Consider the following 20314-nt stretch of genomic DNA (forward strand, 5'->3'; position numbering starts at 1 on the left):
ATATTATATAGCTTTATGTGGAGGGTTTTATGGGGATAGTGGGAAGCTAGTGTTAAAGCTCAATCCTATACATGTTTACTTTGAGCTACACCCCACTGTATCCATTCTTAAGGAAATCAGCCCTGAGTGCTCACTGGAAGGACAGATCGTGAAGCTGAGGCTCCAATACTTTGGCCACCTCATGAGAAGAGAAGACTCCCTGGAAAAGACCCTGATGCTGGGAAAGATGGAGGGCACAAGGAGAAGGGGACGACAGAGGACGAGATGGTTGGACAGTGTTCTCGAAGCTATAAACATGAGTCTGACCAAACTGCAGGAGGCAGTGGAAGACAGGAGAGCCTGGCGTGCTCTGGTCCATGGGGTCACGAAGAGTTGGACACGACTAAACGACTAAACAACACACCCCGCTGTGTTCAATGGAGTTTGCTCCCGTGTAAGGATTGCAGCCTGTGTCACATACTGAAATCCAAATTTTAACATACTGAAGCCAACCCCACCACTACCTGCAAAATGTTATTGATAGATGAAGATGCAACATGGATCATTCTTACTTACCGTAATAGTGTTAGTTAGGCACCTCTTGATTGACCTGTCATATACATGCTGGTGCCCATAGTGACTTTCCGCTTGGACAACAGTGTCATCAGCTAGTGTGTTTTCTTTCGCTGTTAGATTCCTCTTCCTGCCTTATCTTCGTTCCTTCTGCAGTGTGTCATGGGTCTTCACTAGTTATTATTTACGTAATTACAGTGGTACCTCGGGTTAAGTACTTAATTCGTTCATTCTTCACCTGAAACTGTTCTTAACCTGAAGCACCACTTTAGCTAATGGGGCCTCCTGCTGCTGCAGTGCCGCCGGACCACGATTTCTGTTCTCATCCTGAAGCAAAGTTCTTAACCCAAGGTAATATTTCTGGATTAGCGGAGTCTGTAACCTGAAGCGTATGTAACCCGAGGTACCACTGTATTTTATTTTATTCATAATAGTGATACACTGGCTTTCCTCATACAAGTTCCAGGCAACTCCCTGCAAACAACATAACACACAGTAAAACTAGAAATCGCAAAACTATAGGAGCATAGGAAGCTGCCTTATAATGAGTGAGACCATTGTATTCAGGAATGACTGGCAGTGGATCGCCAGTATTTCAGGCAGAGTCCTCTTCTAGCCCTGCTTGAAAATGCTAGGGATTGAACCTGGGACGTTCTGCATGCAAAGTACAATGGCAGATCAGGAGGCAGAGACAGGTTTTTGGGTTTTTTAAAGCAGCAATAAAATATCAAAAGCAGAGCAATGAAGACTAGTTGGTAAAGTCAAGCTTTTAAAAGCCTATTTAAACAGAACAAAAAAAAGTTTTAACACTAATTCAAGGGCAGTAAATGCCTTGGAATCATCAGCCTTGCAACAATTTTGTAAAATAAGTAATTATTCCTTTTTTCTTTTCTTTTTTTACAGATGATATACCTGAAAGACAGTTCTGTAGACAAGGCTGCTCAGTGGGCCTTGAATTAAAAGACACTGGTCTTCTATGTCTAAGCCTAGTACTTTATCTATGAAACGATACTCATTTTTTACATATTGGTCTTCTTGTTGTTGTTGGATATGATATGGGGACATAACCTTTGCAAACACAACTCACGTTATGCAACAAGAGATCAGATAGATCACTCACTCTCTTTATATCCTTGCCCGTTGCACTGGGTGGCCAGATACTGAACAAGAACACAAGTCAGTGAAGGAAAAACATTTGTGGAAAAACAGCACACATCATATAAACAACTTACCTTAAGGGTAGGATTAATTATATAACAGAGATCCATTACATTCTGTTGATGCAATTATAAACTATTATAGCTAATTAGTGATTATACTAAATCTGTAAAGAGGAATGTATGCAACACACAGTCAACAGTCATTATCACTTCCGCTTCTATACCACCTGTCATTTTGAATTTTTAGCAATTTTGAATATTCCTAAAGTGGTTTGCAAGCTATGCTGTGAAAGCCTTGGATTTTTGGCTCCATATAAAGGCGGAACGATCAGAAATGGGGATCATGTAGGATTTTCTTACCCCACTCCAATGAAATAAAAATACTAATTAAATGTTAAATGAAATGAACTTTCTATTTTCCTCTCCTCACACACTTGCTTGCAGTTGCCAACAAGTAAACTTCCTGCCTGTATTTAACAGTGTTTCAGATCAATGGGTTCCTCCCCCATCAAAGGATCTCAGCTAAGCTATGACTTTTTAGATTGAGCTATATATGCTACAATATTGTTATTACCACCAAGAATGCAGTGCTTTTTGGTGTGCTTAAACATACTGATGCCAATGGCATCTTTGTAGGATAAGGCTTCTAAATTTCTGGTGTACAGCCATATATGGAGGATACATATCATACCAGTTTAATCTGCTGCATTTTCGTGATATTTTCGCAAGATCCTTCAATTTTAATAATGTTTTGTATATTTTTGACAACAGCCCTTTTACCTGCACTATCAAATCAATTCCACTATTCACATTTGATTAGTTCTCTATCAGAGGTAATCTGGCTTCTGAACAAAATTAGCAACCCAAATGGAAGTATGGAAACAAGACTGGAGTGTTAAGTGTGTGTGGAGGGGGGTTAAAACTGTGCATTTTACCAGTTGGTTCCACAAAAGGGAAGATTGCTGTGCACACTTAACCCAGGAGTAAGTCCCATTGAACACAGTGGGCCTACTTCTGAATAAACATGCAGTGGATTGCACTGTTAAGTCTGCAACAAAATCTTGGTTTCTTTCCAAACCGTTCATGTCTCAGTTATGAAATCTCATTCTGCTACCCTTAAATGTTGATTCAGAGTTCCTAAATTTTGCAGTTCAGCATGATTTATTCTAATGTCTTCCGGCTTATAGCTAAACATTTAAAAGTTAAGAGTTAGGATAAAGAGAAGAACCATTTCCACAGAGGTAAAGCAGCAGGTAGAAACAGGGTTGCCAGAAAAAATACAAACGAAAGACGTTTTGTTGTGTCCAAAATAAGAAATACCACAATGTTCTATGGAGGTGTGAACTGTGAAGATAAGGGAACATCCATTCATTTCATGAGACGGTGGTTTTCTAGAATAATGGACAACCTTTAGACAAAGAATGCCATGGTACCCTAGCATCTGATAAAGAAGGCTATGAAAGCTCTTGCAACCATTACGCAATTTGTCCCTATGTCACAGTGTGCCCTGTGCCTATGTCACCTTCAGGTTTTCTACCAATACAGAACTTGTTCTCCAGGGGTCCTGCCAAGACATCCCCACCATTAGCAGTAGTTGTGAAAAGCAATATAGCTGGGGCAATATAACCAGCTGCTGACCAGTAAGAAGTTGGTGCGGGAAGTTAGTCCTTTTCTTAGCTAATGCGATTTGGTGGGGCTTGGGCTGGGGAAGAGCCCAGTATGATTAGAAGAAGTCCAGAAACTCAGCTATAAGGTAAGGCACTTAAGCATCTAAAATTTAGACAGAAAGCTCCCCTGCCTGAGAATCCATCTGCTCTTGTTTCATAAGCCCTTGAGCATGCCTCGTTTTACATGGGATAGAATCAGTCAATTCTTTCTTCTGTGCCTTTTTCTAACTTATAGGGCTCAGGCACAGCAAAAGGGGTGGACTGACAGCTAGCTCCCTATTGGCCAGATGAGCAGATGAAGTGGTTAAGATATTTCTTAAATGGGTAAAAAGAAGAAGAATAAATATCAATCTGTACCTGCAACATGAGGGAATTGCATGATTGAATGGGCCTCCATATAAAAACTCTCAACAAAGGGCCTTTAGGTGGGACCCTCCTACATCAGTAGATCCCACCCTAAGGTGAGTGAGCCTTTGTGGGCTTACCTTGCAGCAGCAGTGCTCTGGTCATGCTAGGGGACTAGGAGAGCAATATAAATCTTTCACAATGTACCCAGCATAGTGCTGCTGTAGGGCATCATGGGAAATTAAAAGGCATGCCTGATGCTGATCAGAGTGCTTTGTGTGTTGGGGGTGAATTTAAGGGGACCGTGGGACAGGCATCTGTGTAAGGTCAGAGCTCTGGCAGCTGTCTGATGATGGGAAAGGACTGCAGCCCAGTGACAGGGCAGATGCCTTGCATGCAAAAGGTCTCAGGTTCTGTCTCCAGCTTCTCCAGATAGGGCTCAGAAAGACTCCTCTCTGAAACTGCAGAACCAGTCCATGTTGTCACTGCTGAGCTAGATGGACCAATGGCCTTACTTAATATAGGGCAGCTTCCTACATGCTGCCATACAAAGTTTTTACAAATAGGCAGTGCTTTATTCTGGGGCTACGCATACCCCTAAACATTTTGTGAATCTAAGTTTGGCCTCATTGAGGGGCAGTATTTCAATATGAGTAGGAAAACAAGAGTACCCCTAAACATTTTTTTAAGAAAAAAGCACTGCATATAGATATATTAAACTTTTTTTAAAAAAAAACTGGCTGTACCTTTTTAGACAAAACTTTTTAAAAACGTTTTTGCAACTATGTTTAGAATGAAGATCTAATCTTTAATAAATATCCTATAGTGAGAGTCGGGGTGAGTTGGGTGGTGGGCTTCTGTGCAGCTAAGGTAGGCAAACTGGGATATACTTTACAAGAAAGATCAGTCCTTTTAATTTTCTGGCTATTGTGCTGCACAGTTTTCTAGTTTAAACGTTGGATCCAGCTAATTTCTACTTGGGAGGAGACAGATTGAAATTAACAAACCTAAATGAGTCACGTCCATTAATTTCAATGGGTCAACTCAGAGTGTTGGATAGAGTACTAAACATCTGGACTGCTCCAATTTTAAGCATCAGTGATGGGCTGATATAAATTAAGAGAAATTGTGTTCATGACTGAGGCACCTCCTGTACTCAGGTTGCCCCTCTTTGAAAAGTTATATACACATTTTCTTAAGATCACGCTGCCTGGGATTGGCACTGGTATCTGCTTGCAATCTGCCAGTTCCGAATGAAAGCGGATGCAAATCAAAGAGAGAGAAAAAGCAAAGCCCAAACAGGTATCAGAGCAATCCATTGTCACGTGTTCCCTGTAATATCAGCTTGGTCTTTGGAAAGAGGGCCACCCATCCCAAAAGGATAACTTCCACTTTCCCACCTCGGACTCCCCCCCGCCCCCCACCACCTACAAACCTCCCTCCTCCGCACAAAGCGGCTCCAAACTACCAACCCCTTCCTTTTTCTTGCCCTTCCCCTCCTCCAGGTAAAGCAGAGGCCGGCGATTGGGCAGAAGCGCCGCCCGTTCCCGGTCCGCGTCCAATCCGGCTCGAGCTAACGGCGGCAGGGCGCCCAATGGGCGCGAGGCCTGACGCCCCTCGCCCGCCACAGACGGGGCGGCGGAGCCTGCGGAGTGCCATTCGGAGGGAGGGCGGCGGAGCAGGAGGGTAGGTTGGCAGGGCTGGCTGGCTGCAGGTGCGGTAGCGCCGCCCCCCCCCCCGAAGCTCGCGGCTAGGTAGGAGCGCGAGCCTTAAGCAACCCCCCGCTCCCACCACCGCCACCCCAGCTGTGCCTCCTCAGCGGCCGGCGCCGTGTGGACAATGTGAGCCGCGAGGAGCCGAGCTGCCGACGAGGGCAGCCATGGCCACAGCTGGGCGGTAGAACTTGCCTCACTCGGGATCCCCGGTCGCCTTCCCATCCCCCCTTTTTTTCCTTCCCAGGGGAAAGAGCCTCGAGGGGGGGGGAAACCCGCCTCGTTCCTGTGGCCCTCGGAGCCGCCGCCATGTCCAGCTCCTCCTCGCAGACCCCTCCTCACCACCCGCCCGCGCAGAGGATGCGCCGCGGGGCCGCCGGGTCCCCCACCAGCGGCGGCGCCGGAGCCTCCTCAGTCGGTAGTAGCGGGGCCGGAGCAGCAGGAGGAGGAGGAAGCGGCGGTAGCGGCGCCCCCGGTGGCAGCTCCGGGACTAGCCGGCTGCTCCAACCTATCCGCGCCACCGTCCCTTACCAGCTCCTCAGGGGCAACCAGCACAGCCCCACTCGCTCTCCCGCCGCCTCAGCCTCGGTGGGGAGCAACACCGGCCCCGGGGGGCCTCGCGGAGCAGCAGCAGGAGGAGGCGGCAACAACGGCGGCGGCGGCGGCAGCCCGCCCCCGCCCAGCTCGACCCCTCCGTTGTCCCTCGCGGCTGCCGCCTCCCCGCCAGGAGCAGGCGGCGCGGCGGAGCCCGGGAGGGTGAAGGTGAGGCAGAGGCGCTCGCCCGACAGCAGCAGCAGCGGCAGGCGGAGAAGCATCTCACCTGAGAGGAGGAGCCCCAGTTCGCCCATCTACAGAGGTAAGGGCACCTGTGGGGCTCTCACCTGGAATCCGTCTCCGCCCCCCCAAAAAACCCCCCATTTTCCACCTCAAACTCCCCACGCAGCACTGTGGAGAAGAGCCTCCTTGAGCCACCCCTCTAAAAAATAACAAACTCGACCCCGCGGTTCATGTTTCGGATTATGGCACCACCTCCCCGATCTAGCAGCGCATTTCTGCCAAGGGTTTGCTCGGAAATATCTTCCCGTCTTTTCGGTGGGGGCCTCATGCCCAGGTAAGTGTGAATACGATCGCCAGCCCTAAAGAAGGCAAGTGACTCAGCCCTTTAAAAACACACACAAACACCCAATAACACACCACCCTAAATGTTAAGACTCAAAATCTTAATTCAACTCGAGCTTGAAACGGGGAAGTCTTGCTTAGTGACCCCTTTTAACACCCTGCATCTACTCTGCTATACTCCTCGCGGTTTAGGCTGCTGAAGGGCTATTAAATTTTACCTTGCAATCCTTTATCTATTGGTAAAGGGAGCCTTGTTGCATATACTTAAAGGAGAGAGTGGAACTCCCAAGGTCTGTAAATGCAGAGCTACTAAACTAGAAAGTACCTGCTGCGTTTTATGTGTGTGAATAGAATGCTTGGACTGGCTTGTGCCCTGAAGCAGAATTCTCAGTTTAATGAAGTATATTTTATCCACCTTTTTTTTAAAGGGGTTAGAAGAGTGTTTTTCAACGCTTGCGTTGCAGCATGCTGTATCCATGCCTTGTATGGAAATTTTAATCTGGTTTAGTGCCTAAAGGCTGGGCTAATGTCTGATGGTTCCATATTGGCCAACTTACATTTAAATACTTCAATAGGTTATTGAAGCGTAAGTTCTGAGATGTCTGCCTTCAGGGAAGCTGAAGCACAAAGATTCTCTACCAAGACCATAAGATTTGCAAAACAGCAGTGTTTGTAAAAGTATTCCTGTACCCTTTTACCAGGAAGGTATAAAAAACACCTGACTTAAACAAGCACATGCTAGCAAAACTGCAGGTTCTAAATAGAATACAACACCCATGCCGCTCCTGCAATATTTCCAAGATATAAGATGCACAAATCTACTCACAAAGCTTTCGAAAACCCCTCTCCCTCAAATGCATCCCTTTGTAGAGCTAAAATTAAACCTTGTTGAACCCCTGGAGGCAAGTAGAAGGCACATTCTGTGGTATTCTTGTTAAAGAATATAATGTACTAGGAAAAGTTCCCTCCAAACATATTTGAAAAAGTTTCTTTAAAAGGTGGCTCTGTCCCCTCCCCTTAAGCAGTTGAATGAATCATATGAAATATACTGTTTATCCTTCTATAGATATTGGGTAACCTGTATCTTTAAGCACTTCTTTAATCATGCCAAGACTGTGTTTTGCATCAGAAGCAAATTAGATACCCCTCTTGATAATAGTATTGAATGCAGCAAGTTGGATTCATTATTGCCATGAATCCTTGCACTTAGTTGTGCAGTTATGGTTATTTGGATTGTACTAAATTCACTACTCCAAAATGTTGCTTGTATTATATCAGCCTTAAAAACATTTACATCTAGATGAAATTTAATCCCCCCCCCCCCTGCTTTTCAAATTATATGTAAGTTATGCAACAGGCCTATTTTCTTGATTCATCCTTATGGAAACCCTTATGGAATTAGTGTTTCTAAACCAAGTATTTTGTAAAAATGGAGTTTAATCCATGTTACTGGGTCTAGAAAATGTAAGCTTTCTCCTTTTATGGGGACAAGACAAGTCCATACAATTCTAATTAAGCTAACTCAAACATTTCTGTTTGCTTGCTAAAATAAAGCAAAATGGAAAACTGCTAACAAATACTGCATGTTTGAATCTGCATTTAAATGTGTTGTGTTTGTGAACAAATACTAAAAAGCTTATCATTCTTTTGTCAAAGTATTTTAAAATAATACAATCTCTTTTAATAGATGAATTATGTTGCTGCCTTACTTTCAATGATTCAGTCCTCTTAAATATAACTGAATGACTTCATTAAACTTGTTTGAGCCTGCCTTAAGCCATCATAGCAGCATCCACGGTTTAATAGAGGTGTGAGAATACAATATATAACTATGGATTGACCGCAGTGAACTGTTAACCTGCATGTACCATAAGGAAATCCTCATTAGTTGAGCTGGCATTTCAAAGCAGACACCCTCCAGTAAATCCCGAACAAATGAAAATATGTGCCCACGTACTGAATATTTGAATTCATTCATTTCATAATTTTATAATTTCTAGAAGGACAGCTATGTTAGCCTGTTGTGGCAAAAAACAAACAAACAAACCAAGCTATTGAGGCATCTAACTTTACTATGACGTAAGCTTTTATGGACCATAACCCACATTTGTATCTGATGTAGTCGACAGTAGTCCACAAAAGATTTATGCCATGATCAGTTTCTTAGCCCTTAAAGTTCCACTAGATTTTGTTGCCTTTTAGGGTCTATGGCATAACTCATCTTAGATAGCAGAACAAGCCTTATTTAATTCTGCAAGCTAATAAATAAAATATTTAGTTTTACTTTCAAATTCTTAGCCTGCAGAATCTGCCCCGTGGACTAGTTTCACCAGTTCTTGTGACTCTGGCCCATGTAGTATAGTTAGCATGGCAACCTGCATTATGGAATAACTTCAGAGAACTCGGTTGCTTTGTGAAAACTCCTTTGTAGCAGAATAAATCAATCTAGCTTCAATCATTAATTACTCTAATTATTCAGTTACTTATTTTAACTGTTTTCAAAGAGCATGGAAGAATAATAAATATGTTTCATAGATACCATACTTCAGAATGTTTTAAGTCACACATAAATGTATCTTGTTTTCTCTTTGCATTAGTGTTTGTACTGCAATGCATGGCTCTGGCTTTGCAAATGAGTTGCATTATTCAGTTTGTACTGGAGCCATTCTAGGATATATATATATATGTGTATACATAGGTATGTCTTTCACTTTCTTACAGTGTAGATGTTTAAAGGACATTGCTCAGATTTAAGTTCTTTAGTAAAAATGGAGCTGCCAGAGGTTCTTAAAAGAAACCTGCAAAAGTGCTCTGGGTTGGAAGCTTGTACAGGTCAGGCAGCTGCCACTGCAGACGCTGACATCACTACTGCATGAATGAAAACAGCTTCCTCTGGGTTTTTCCCCCCTTCCATCATCCTTCCCCCTTTTGCAGCTTAAGGATGATCTAAAATGTTGGTTTTAAAAAACAAAACATTAATTCTGGTTTAAAATAGAATCAAGCCAGGCCAATCTTTAGAGCTTAAATTTGTAGAACAGGGTTGTTGTTTTTCTACAAAAATGCATTTTCTTTCTTTCTACATATTTATGATCTTCAGCAACCTACATTTTAAAACGTAATGGTCATTGCATGCTTTGGGTTTTGTGCATATTTATTTGGAGTACTACAGCATCTGATGTTTTACTAAAACTGATGTTTTGCAGTTTTTTCTCTTTCTATTACATTTTAAAAAACTGTTTCCTTGTTGCATTTTTGAAGATAAAAACAGATGTCTTACAACCATCCTGGGATATATTTGCATGAAGAGTGGTTTATAAATACGCTAAATAAGCAAGCATTTGTTTTACTGAGTGCCATGGTTATACGAAAAATGAATAGTAATACATATGTGAATTAACCCAGTGCAAAAAGTTGTACTGGAAAATACTCGTGACTGAACAGCATTTGGTTACTTGAATGCCACTGTGTTAAAATATTAGCTAACCAAATAAAACAGTCATAGTGTTTTATTTGGGAGAAATGCTGCTTTGTAATAAAACTAATGCATTTCAATTACATAATCCACATTTTACATTCTAATCCGGCCCTTTTAAAACTAATATAAATGTGAATTCACTTGTTAAAAAAAATATTTAAGCTGTCCTTCTGTGAATGCATGACTTCTAAATTTACTCCTGGAGGTTTCCTTTTACCAAATCAAGATAAAAATACGATAACTTAAGCATAGAGAGTACAATTTAAAATGTATCATCTCTGGCAAATTATTTGGATGAGACTTGGCTATTGTTTGTAATTTAAAATAGATGCAGATGTTTTCTTACAAGCCTCTAAAGGGTTATGGACAGTGAATTTAATCTTTAAATGCTTTTGTTAACAAGTTCAAATAGCCTTTGAATATATTCTGAGGCCTAGAGCTTGCTCCTTCCTCCCCCTACTGCTGAGAATAAATTATCTTGGGCTACATTGGCATAAATACAAGATAAAGTTAACTAGACCTGTTTTCTTAAAGGTGAAGGGCAGTTGACCTATGTGATAAATCATTGTGAAAACATAGCTCAAGTTCATGGCTTTCATGTTTGGTTTGATTTATTTACTGGTTATACATATACAGTTGTTTCAAATAAGAGTACTAATGCATCAGGTGCTCCTGTTGGCATGCTCAGTGTACTTGTGCCTTGCAGCATCACATACAAAGTTGTGTTTTTCTTCCATAGTGTGTAGAAAAATGTCATATATGAGATCTCACTGCTCTCTAGAACTCCCCTTGGTGATGCCCTGGACACTTAGCTGAAAAGCTAACTTTTTATGACTGCATTGTGATGGTGCACTAAACTAATATTGAGAATAAGATCTCACATGTTCAGAATGGTTTGGTGTGAAACAGGTGGCTTCTGGCCCAACCGTATGCATGTCCCCCCAAAACATTTGCTCTCCGGCTCATCTTTGGTGGAAATTAGATTCCAGAATCAGGACCTTCTTGATGGTGGCACTGCAATTACAGGACACTTTCTTAAAAGTTCAACAAGCTTCCTGTTATAGACAGATATTGAAAAACCTTATTTAGGAAGACATTTTATTCTTGTGTTTTCACTACTGTTGTTGTGGATAATGTGCTCGTTTATCATCTTCTTTCTGAATGATATTGTTTGTATTTCATAAGTAACAATGGTATGTAGTTGCTTAGCAGATTGTAGCTCTCACAATCCTGGCTACTGTGAAAGCGTGGAACCAAAACAGACATTATGGTGGCTATGAGTAAAGTACTTTGTGAAAATTCCATGCGTCCACCAGCATATGTTACATGCTTCATGTCAACGCCTTTACATGTAGAATTTGTGCCTGTTCTGACATCAGATAGACAACATGTTGATGTATGCAAATGAGCACTCCACATGTCACATAAATGCTTATACAAATAAGCATTTTATCTGTGGCTAAAATATGTCCTTTTCAACATCTTAGTAAATTGTTAGAGTTGTCATCGTTCATTTAAGCTGTATCTTCTTTATGTAGAGCAACCTTTCTGAATTATTCTGGTCATGTTATTGGGTGTGTTTGAAAGCAGAGATTAGCGCCACGCCTCATAGTCAAATTTGACTGGATATAACTGTCCAGAGGTCCTTTACCTTTTTTACCTTTATGCTAAAAGTAACTTGGATAAAACTTTTAAAAGCATATGTCTGAATTAGAATAATAAACTAAAAACCCTAAAGAGGACACAAAGCATGCTGAGCATATTCGATGTTCTCTAGGAGGAGGTGAATACAAGAAGCATCAAGGAGATGAGAAATTAGGACCTACTCAGACCAAAAGGCTTAAGCTCTCATAATTTGTGTCCCCCTCTCTCTCCTCTCCACCCTGCCTCACTCCACCCAGAGCACTGCAAGTGTCAGCAAAATTTTTCAGCAGGGGGCCGGTCCACTGTCCCTCAGACCTTGTGGGGGTCCGGACTATATTTTGAAGAGAAAAAAAGTGAACGAATTCCTATGCCCCACAAATAACCCAGAGATGCATTTTAAATAAAAGCACACATTCTACTCATGTAAAAACACGCTGATTCCCTGACTTTCCGTGGGCCAGATTTAGAAGGCGATTGGGCTGGATCTGGCCCTTGGGTCTTAGTTTGCCTACCCATAGCTTAAGGGATTTCTCTCCAATTATTCAGTGTGCCAAGAGGTTCCTACCCTTGGGGCCAAATCTTCCCACACCCAGACTCTATATGTTAAGGCAGGGAGATGCAAACATTCTATCTATGCTATATAGCTCATGTTCAGGGATAGATTAGCAGTTTAAGTTCAGTTATTACTATTTCCTTGTATCAGAGTTCTCAAGGCAGTTTTCTGTTCACTTCCCCCTCTTCAGGACAATTGCTAAACAGCTGAGGTTCAGCTTCAGTGACCAAGAAGCTACCATAAAGTACCAGGGTTTAGAAATCTTGTGCTGTTGCTGTTGTGGTGGAATTTCCCAGTTGCTTATTCCATCCCTTTAATTCATTGAAGTCCTTCAACTGGTATTCTGATTTGCCAGTGTGCAAAATAAAATAAAATGTGGGATTGCTACTTAGGGTGCAGCAGCTTAAATCTTTATTTGTAATTTATCTAGATAAACACCTATATAAAAAAATTATTTCATAAGTAACAATGATATGTAGTTGCTTAGCAGAGTGTACAAAATACTTTCCATCTTCTTAAAATGACAGGCAAGCTTAGTCATAACTCAGTTTTGCAAATAATTTAACTTGGATTTTTGAAGTTTAAAACTTTCAAGTTGTTACATATCTGTGTACAACTGTAAAACACTGTCAGGAACCCAGACTAGTACAGTTTACTAAATTCCTCCTATAACTGAGATGAAGCTTACTTTTCTTTTTTAACTTCAAATAAGTGGTTTTAAGCTATTAAGGTACTGAAGTCTATTTTAGCTCCACAGAGAAAATACATTAAATAAAAGTTGAACTTAATTGTGTATTCTACAAAAAGTGTAATGTTCTTGAATATGATCTGGTTTGGGCTGTAATCCAAGCATTCATTAGCAGTCATGGGGTCATGTAATCTTATCTTCACCAATAGTTGCTCAGTAGTCGAAATCTTTCCTAGTTTTGTTTGCTCTTTTTTTAAAAAAGGCAAGAGTGCCAGCTACATGACCCCAGTAAAGTCTGGAAAACTCGTGTGTTCAGTACTTTAGCTGTATATGGGAATTCTGGTTTCAAGAGTCAGTAGCAAACATGACAATGTTCTGTAAATATCACTTAGAGCTTAGTACATAGACATACAAAAAAGTACAAAAAAATTAAATGGAAATCAGTTGAAAATAGTGTTAGAGATAAAGCTGCAAGCTACTGCATCTAAAGATCTTGAACATGTATTTGTTCTTGCCCTTTGGGAAAATATTGTGGGGGGTGGAGGAGGAGGAAGAATTTTAAAAAGAAAATCCAACGTTGTAGTATACAAAGGAAAGTTTTATTTTTTGGACTTAAAATTATATGTAGACATTTGAAGAAACTTGTCTTTTTGAGCTTGGGAAATAAATCCTGCCAGAATGTAAATGAAGGAGCAGTAATACATTTGGATGTTACATATATCACAGCTGGAGATCTGCAACAAAATGGTGCAGCGTATCCATGACTTCTTAAAAAGAGCACTGCTGTTCAGGTTTCAGCTATCCTAGAACAGAGTTCACAAGGGAGATTTCAGGAGCAGCCTCCAAGCCTCCTGAAACCCTTGCTGGCTGTATTATATGGCACTAAAGGACATTGTGTGTGCGTGCACACAAATAAGGGGTGCAGAATAGAGGGAGGGAAAAGACTAGTGGAAAAGGGAGGTGTGCTTTGCTTCTTTACTCCCTCGAAAGCTCAACATGTACTGTATTTTACTCATCATGGCATATCTGTCTTGTCGAGGGGCTCAAACCATAGTTTGCCTTTCTGTGATGTGCAATCTAGGGCAGTCAACTTTGCTTTTTATTTATGTGCCACTTTATATTAAAAATCTAAAGCAGCATACAACATAAAATTATAAAAAAACAGGAAATTGTTTATATTGAACCATATTTATTTTATGTCCTGCTCCATATCAGTAAATAATATATATTCAAAAATAGTAATGTTACTGGAATTTATGTCCGAAAGAACTATAGCTTCTTATTTTGAACTTTTGTTTTAGCTTCATAATAGCATTACAGAAGACACTTGAAAGCATGGCAGCAGAATAGGTATTAAATGGCACCTAAGGGGAAATGGGGAAACAGTTTGATTTTCACAGTTTTGTTGCCCCCTTTGAAAAGCCTTTCTTTCCAGTGGCCATTCAAATAACATTCATATTTGTTTGTATTGTCTTTAAACATTCATCAGTTTTCACTTGATGCAGAAAATGAAGGAATTTGTGGCAAGAGACAAGCAGGAGGTATTTTGATTGCTTGTCTAAAAGCCTTGCAACTTCATTGCAGGAGTAATATGTGTCACACTAATGATTTGAACCAAATACAATAAAGTGGCTGTATATTCTGTAACTTCTGAAAGCACTTTTACCAAAATTGAATCATAATAGTGCAGCTTGAATACCTTATTTAGTAATCTAGTAACAATGCTACCATTGCTAACATTAATACTTTGAATCTTGAGTTTAGAAATCCTGCTGTAGTATATTTGACTTTAAAAAAATACTTGAGATAGGTTATCATGCTCTTTCATTTTGAAAATATATATATATATATCATTGAAATCACCCTATTGATTCTTGTCCACCTTGGTTCATAAAAGCTAGTAGAGGAGGTATGAGTGGTTGGGTGCAGTTTATTTGCCTGGCTGAAAGTGCCCTCTCCTAAAGAAACCCACGCTGGACCCATTGGCTTTTAATGATTATCATGTAGTCACAAATACCCTCTCTAGGGCAAAAGAGTTGAGAGAAGGTGTTGGCACAAGTGCAGGTACTCTTGGAGGAGCTAGGCCCAGTTTTGGAACAGAATTGAGTTTGACTTTGGATTTCCTAGTGGATTCCCTTTCTTGGGACAGAGGAGTGCAACCCTGTTACTACTACTTGATCTCTCAGCAGCTTCTGATGGCATCAGCTAGGTGTCCTTCTGGACTGCCTCCAAGGAAAGGATATTGGGGGCCATTGTTTTACAGTGGTTCCAATCTTGCCTACAAGGTTGGTTACGAAGGAAAGCATTGGGAGTGCCTTTCGGCTCTCTGGCACTTGTTTTATAGGGCGCCACAGGGCGCTATATTATCCCTGATGCTATTAAACATACAAAGCTGTTGGGCGTAGTTGTTAAGAGGTTGGGAGCAGGGTGTCACCTATATGCCAATAACAACCACCTCGTGTTTCTCTGTAACATCTGAGTCAGGTGAGGTTGTGCAAAGCATGGACTGGTACCTGAATGCTGTGGTGGGCTAGATGAGGGCCAGTAAATTGAGTTGAAATCCTGACCAGGTGGAAACATGGCTGATGAGTGGTTTATGTGTCTGAGATATAGACCATTTGCCTGTTCTTTCACTCCCTCTGAGCAGGCATGCAGTCTGGAGGTACTCCTAGACCCAGCTCTGTCCCTTGAGACTCAGGTTGCCTCAGTAACTAGGAATGCCTTTCACCAGCTTCAGCATGTGCATTAGCTGTGACTATTCCTGAATCAGGATAGCTTGGTTATGGTGCTCCAGGCATTGATAACTGAGGACAGACTACTATAATACACTCTATGTGGGGCTGCCCTTGGAGCAGGTTTGGAAGCAGTAGCTGACACAGAATTCTGCAGCCGGGTTGTTATTGGGCATGCTACCCTGCACCTATGTGGGAGCTTCACTGGCAGTCACTATGCCTACCAAGTTATATTTAGTATCCCATTATTATATACAGCTCTAAGCAATCTTGGGCGTTGTGTTTAAAATATGGCCTTATTCCTTACTCCCCTGCCTGATCTTTGTAATTTGCCACAGAGGCATGTCTGACGGTGCCTGGCAGTGCTAGACTGTCCTCGGCAAGAAATTGTGCATTATGTTTGAGTTAAGGAATTCTGTACCTAATGAAATCAAGTTGGCGTTGTCTGTAATGAGCTCCAAGTGCCAACTTAAAGACTTTGTTATTTTAGCAAGTGTTAGGGAAATAATTTATTGTTTTCGTTATCTCATTAGAACATCTATTTTTTGTATTTCAGATTATTTTATATATGTTGATTTTTATTGATGTTTTGGTTTTAATTGAGATTCTGTATACCACGTGGGTATCTTTTTATGAATTTGCAGTATAGAAATGAATTATTAATAACGTTGGAGGTAGAAAGTTGCAGGTTCTCCAAATGATCTAGCTTCCCCTCCCTTCCTGCTATTTGATAGTACGTAGTTCAGGACATGGAGATGGGACTTCATGGGATACATTGTCCCCATAATTGGATGTTATATTCAAGTCGTCATTGTCACATGAGGCTCAGAATCTGTTAATAAAATGCAAGGTAAAACAATGAGAAGTGATCTAACTGGAATAGTGTAGCTTCCACAGCTCTAATATTAGTTGTATTTTCTTAATATAATAACTCTTTGTCTAGCACACTGTGTCTGCACATACAATGAAATAAACTCTTACAGTGCAGCCCTAACCATGTCTGCTCAGAAGTCCTATTCAGTGGGGCTTAACTTCTAAGAAGGTGAAATTAGGTTTTCAGCCTTACCTATTACAAATTGTATCATAAAAAATATTAGTCTTAAAGATAGCGTGTGGCCTTCTGGTGTACCCCCCCCCCCCCCGGGAAACTGTATCTTGCCATCAGTTTTCAAAATGCAGAATATCAAGCCTTGGATTTATATATGGTGGGATTGAAAGATGGAAGAGTAAGTGAGAGAAAATCTTACAAAAATACTCTTTCCTGCGTTTACCTTCAGTGTAGTCTGGTTGTAACAGTTGTGCATATTCCCTCTAGTTACAGAATACTTGGCATTGATCACGTGTACCTCAACTGTTGAGAGGGTTTTTTGTACTTAAGGCAAATATTTTCAGTTTTAAAAGGCCTTTTGTGCAAGTTGCCACACTAAAAACAGATGTGAATAGCTAAAAACACCATATTAACTGTTGCATATAACATATTTCTGTTTCAGTGGACAGGCCAAAAGCCCAGCAAATTAGAACTTCTAGCACCATAAGACGTACCTCTTCTTTGGACACAATAACGGGACCTTACCTCACAGGACAGTGGCCACGAGATCCCCACATACACTATCCTTCATGCATGAAGGATAAATCCACTCAGGTATGTTTGAGAAGCCAATCATTGCTATTTACTTAACTGTTGTGTATCATTCATTCCAAATAATATGTGCAATACATAGCAGTTCTGGTACCTAAAAAAACTGTGGATGAGTTGGTTGAGGATGGGTAAGAGAAGAAGCAGAATAGAAGCTGAGGGAACATACTCTCCTTCATATTGTAATATTCCCTAATAGAAACATCTCTCTAGTTCACCCTTGCCTCCACTTCACGCACCCCTGCCATGTTCAACTTCTCTTTTCCTTATTACCCAACAGTCCAGGCTTAGGTTGGGAGTTCCTCAAGGCAGGGGTCTGTTATTTTAGAGTCCATTTGGAAAGGTCATAAGGTTCTGAGCAGCCATGTGCAAGATGGTATTTTTCCCCTACTGCAGCAAAGCTAGGGCATTTGGGCTATTTAGCTTATAAATCACTGGTGAGCTCTGATATACAGAATACCATCTGCATGTTATTTGCGAGGGATTGTGGCTTCTGAAATAATTTCAGGTTTGCCTTATGGCCATGGGGTCGTCTTGCTTGGAGCAGGACAGCTTTATTAATGAAGTTTTTTAAATTTGAGACATGAGTAGGTTTGGGTATACAGGAGGGATTCAGAACCTTATATTTAGTCTTCTTTTTTAAATACTATGGAAATGTGAAAGTCCAAAAAGCAGCTGTCACTAATGTGTATCCATTCTAGAGGCCCACATGTACATTTCCTGTCTCGTGTTCTAGTTTGATTTTTATTTTCTTTTTTGTTCTTATGCTGCTTTTTATGGGCTTGTAGTACCTCTAGAAATCGGCACTGGGACAAGATAGGTGCTTCAGCCTGCTCTTTCAGGAAATGAGCTTTGTTCCCTAGCATTGACTCTTCCTTGCTTCAGATGTTGAGTCTAATATCTTGACAGGCTGGCTCTTTTAGTGTGGCTTTGAACTGGAGTGTTTAATTGAAGACAAACCCCAGGACCAAGTAAGTCCCAGGGAAAAGAACAGTTGCTGGTTATCAATTTGACAAGATGGAGGCACCATAGGTGAGAAGTTCCCATGTTCAGGTTAGTTTCCTGATCTAGATAGAGTTGCACACATTTAGAAGGAGGAGCTCTGTAATCTGAGAGTACTCCTGGATACATCCTTGTCACTAGAGGCCCAGATGTTATCAGTAGCCAAGAGTGCCTTTTTCCAGCTAGGGCCACAGTTGTTCATGAATCGGTAACCTTTAGGCTTGATTACTGTATTATTATTATTATTATTATTATTATTATTATTATTATTATTATTTAATGTAGTGCATCTACACTACTAACTGTTGTGATTCCTGCTCCATGATTACAGTCATGGGATTGTTGTCTTTCACATGACGGTGTATGTTTTGACTTCACAGAGTGGGAAGTGACGGAGACAGGATGTTTGTGTTACTGTGTTCCGTGAAGTGGGACTCTTGTCCTTTGTTCTTTTTCTCTTTGCTGTCTGATGCTAGAGAGAGAGGAAGCCATGTTGCAGTTCTCCATGTGTGTTTTTATGTAAATAAGGTAGATTAGCCAAAATGCTGAGTTGCCGAGGTCTGTCACACAAGGTGCGAAGACTCTGCGGATCCCTAAGTGTGTCGATGTCTGTTGGCATCGATCGCTGTGATGTCCGGGCAGAAGAAAGCTTTTGAAGTTCCTGAACGATCGACCAGGAAGGAGGGAACATGCCAGTCGGGCATGTGTCTCTGCCAGGGTCCTACTCGAGTGTAGGACGAGCTCCTGACACTATCAGCACTGACTGCCAACATGCTACTGGGTCAGATTTAAGGTTTTCATATTGGTCTTTAAAAGAATTTGGCATCAGAGTACCTGAGAGAGTTTCTTACCTTCCTACATACTGGTACAGCCATGGGGTATGCACTTCTTGCAGTGCTTCATGCCCCTGAGGTCTGCCACATGGTGACAAACAACTGGGGGAAACCCCGCCAAAAGGGCGGTGTATATAATAACAACAACAACAATTGTAGGAATTCCCTTCCAGTGGATATCAGACAGGCATTGGCTATCTTGGCATTTCAGTGCCTTTTAATGGCATTTTTATTCCAACATGCCTTCCCAGAAGGATTTTCTTGGCCTGGTCCCTGTTGATTTTTGACAGTATAATTCTATTTTATTCTGTCTTGTACTTTGCTTTAAGGTTCTTTTGAATATAAAGCAATTAAGATAATGCTTTTTTCTCTTCCCTCAGATCTGTAGTCAGCTTTCCATACCCTGTAGCAGTGTATATGATTCTTCTGTACTTTTCCTGTGTGTTATGAAGGGGAAAAACAGAGTACAGGGTTATGATAACTTAGCTAAGATGGGAAGTAGCTAAGCCCTTTTTACCACCCTGCTTAATGCCTTGCTGGAAAGCTGGAATTTCCCCTTAAATACAGGAAAGTTAAAGGCAGCCTGATCTTCTAAGCTGGTGTTGAGTTGTTCTTGAATCCCCATATTAAACACATATATTTGGCAGCACCTGGTGGTTAAATAACTGCAGCTTTAGTGTGCTAACTAGGATAATGAGACATCCAAGTTTGAAACTCCCTTCCAGGGGGTGTTCAATCTGCCATTAGAGTAGAAATTGTCACTGAATATATTTTTATTTGTCCAGTCATTCAGATAATTAGGTGTGGTCCCCTTGCTGCAGATTTTACTGTTTTATATTGAGATTTTATGGTTTTGATTATTTTATCACTGTATGGTTTAATTTTTAGTGTTAGCTGCTCTGTGCTCCTGATTGGAGTAAAGGTGGAATATAAGAATAGTGAGTGGTATTCAACTCAATTGCTCCATCAGTGCAAGGACATTTAGCTGTGCAATGGAACTTCCTCTCCCACTCTCAGGTGCCCCGCCCCCTAAATCAGTTTTGGGAGTTGCCTCAACTCTTCAAAGCTGACTTGGGAAGGGTGCACATGGGGTGGGGAACTTGAACTGTGTATATCTTGGGCTTACAGAAAGAGTGCATTGGGTACCACACAATGAATGAATGATGATAATAAAAATACCTTGCTGAGTGTGATAC

The 20314-nt window shown here is 41.2% G+C and overlaps 1 protein-coding gene across 3 annotated transcripts in view; it reads left to right on the forward strand.

Annotated features, from left to right (window-relative positions):
* The first annotated feature begins 5479 nt into the window (after positions 1–5479).
* Positions 5480–20314, forward strand: part of GLCCI1 (glucocorticoid induced 1) — a 40412-nt gene continuing 25577 nt past the window's right edge. For 2 of the 3 annotated variants that reach the window (XM_028749798.2, XM_028749799.2), the window contains exons 1-2: positions 5614–6292; positions 17138–17289. In XM_028749798.2, the coding sequence (XP_028605631.2) occupies positions 5746–6292; positions 17138–17289 (699 nt within the window). In that variant the 5' untranslated portion in view covers positions 5614–5745. Of the gene's footprint in view, positions 6293–17137; positions 17290–20314 lie in introns of all 3 variants that reach the window. The other variant, XM_028749797.2, reaches the window with a different exon arrangement.

The sequence above is a fragment of the Podarcis muralis genome, chromosome 12 (genome assembly GCF_964188315.1).
Source record: "Podarcis muralis chromosome 12, rPodMur119.hap1.1, whole genome shotgun sequence".
In the NCBI taxonomy this organism is placed as follows: domain Eukaryota; kingdom Metazoa; phylum Chordata; class Lepidosauria; order Squamata; family Lacertidae; genus Podarcis; species Podarcis muralis.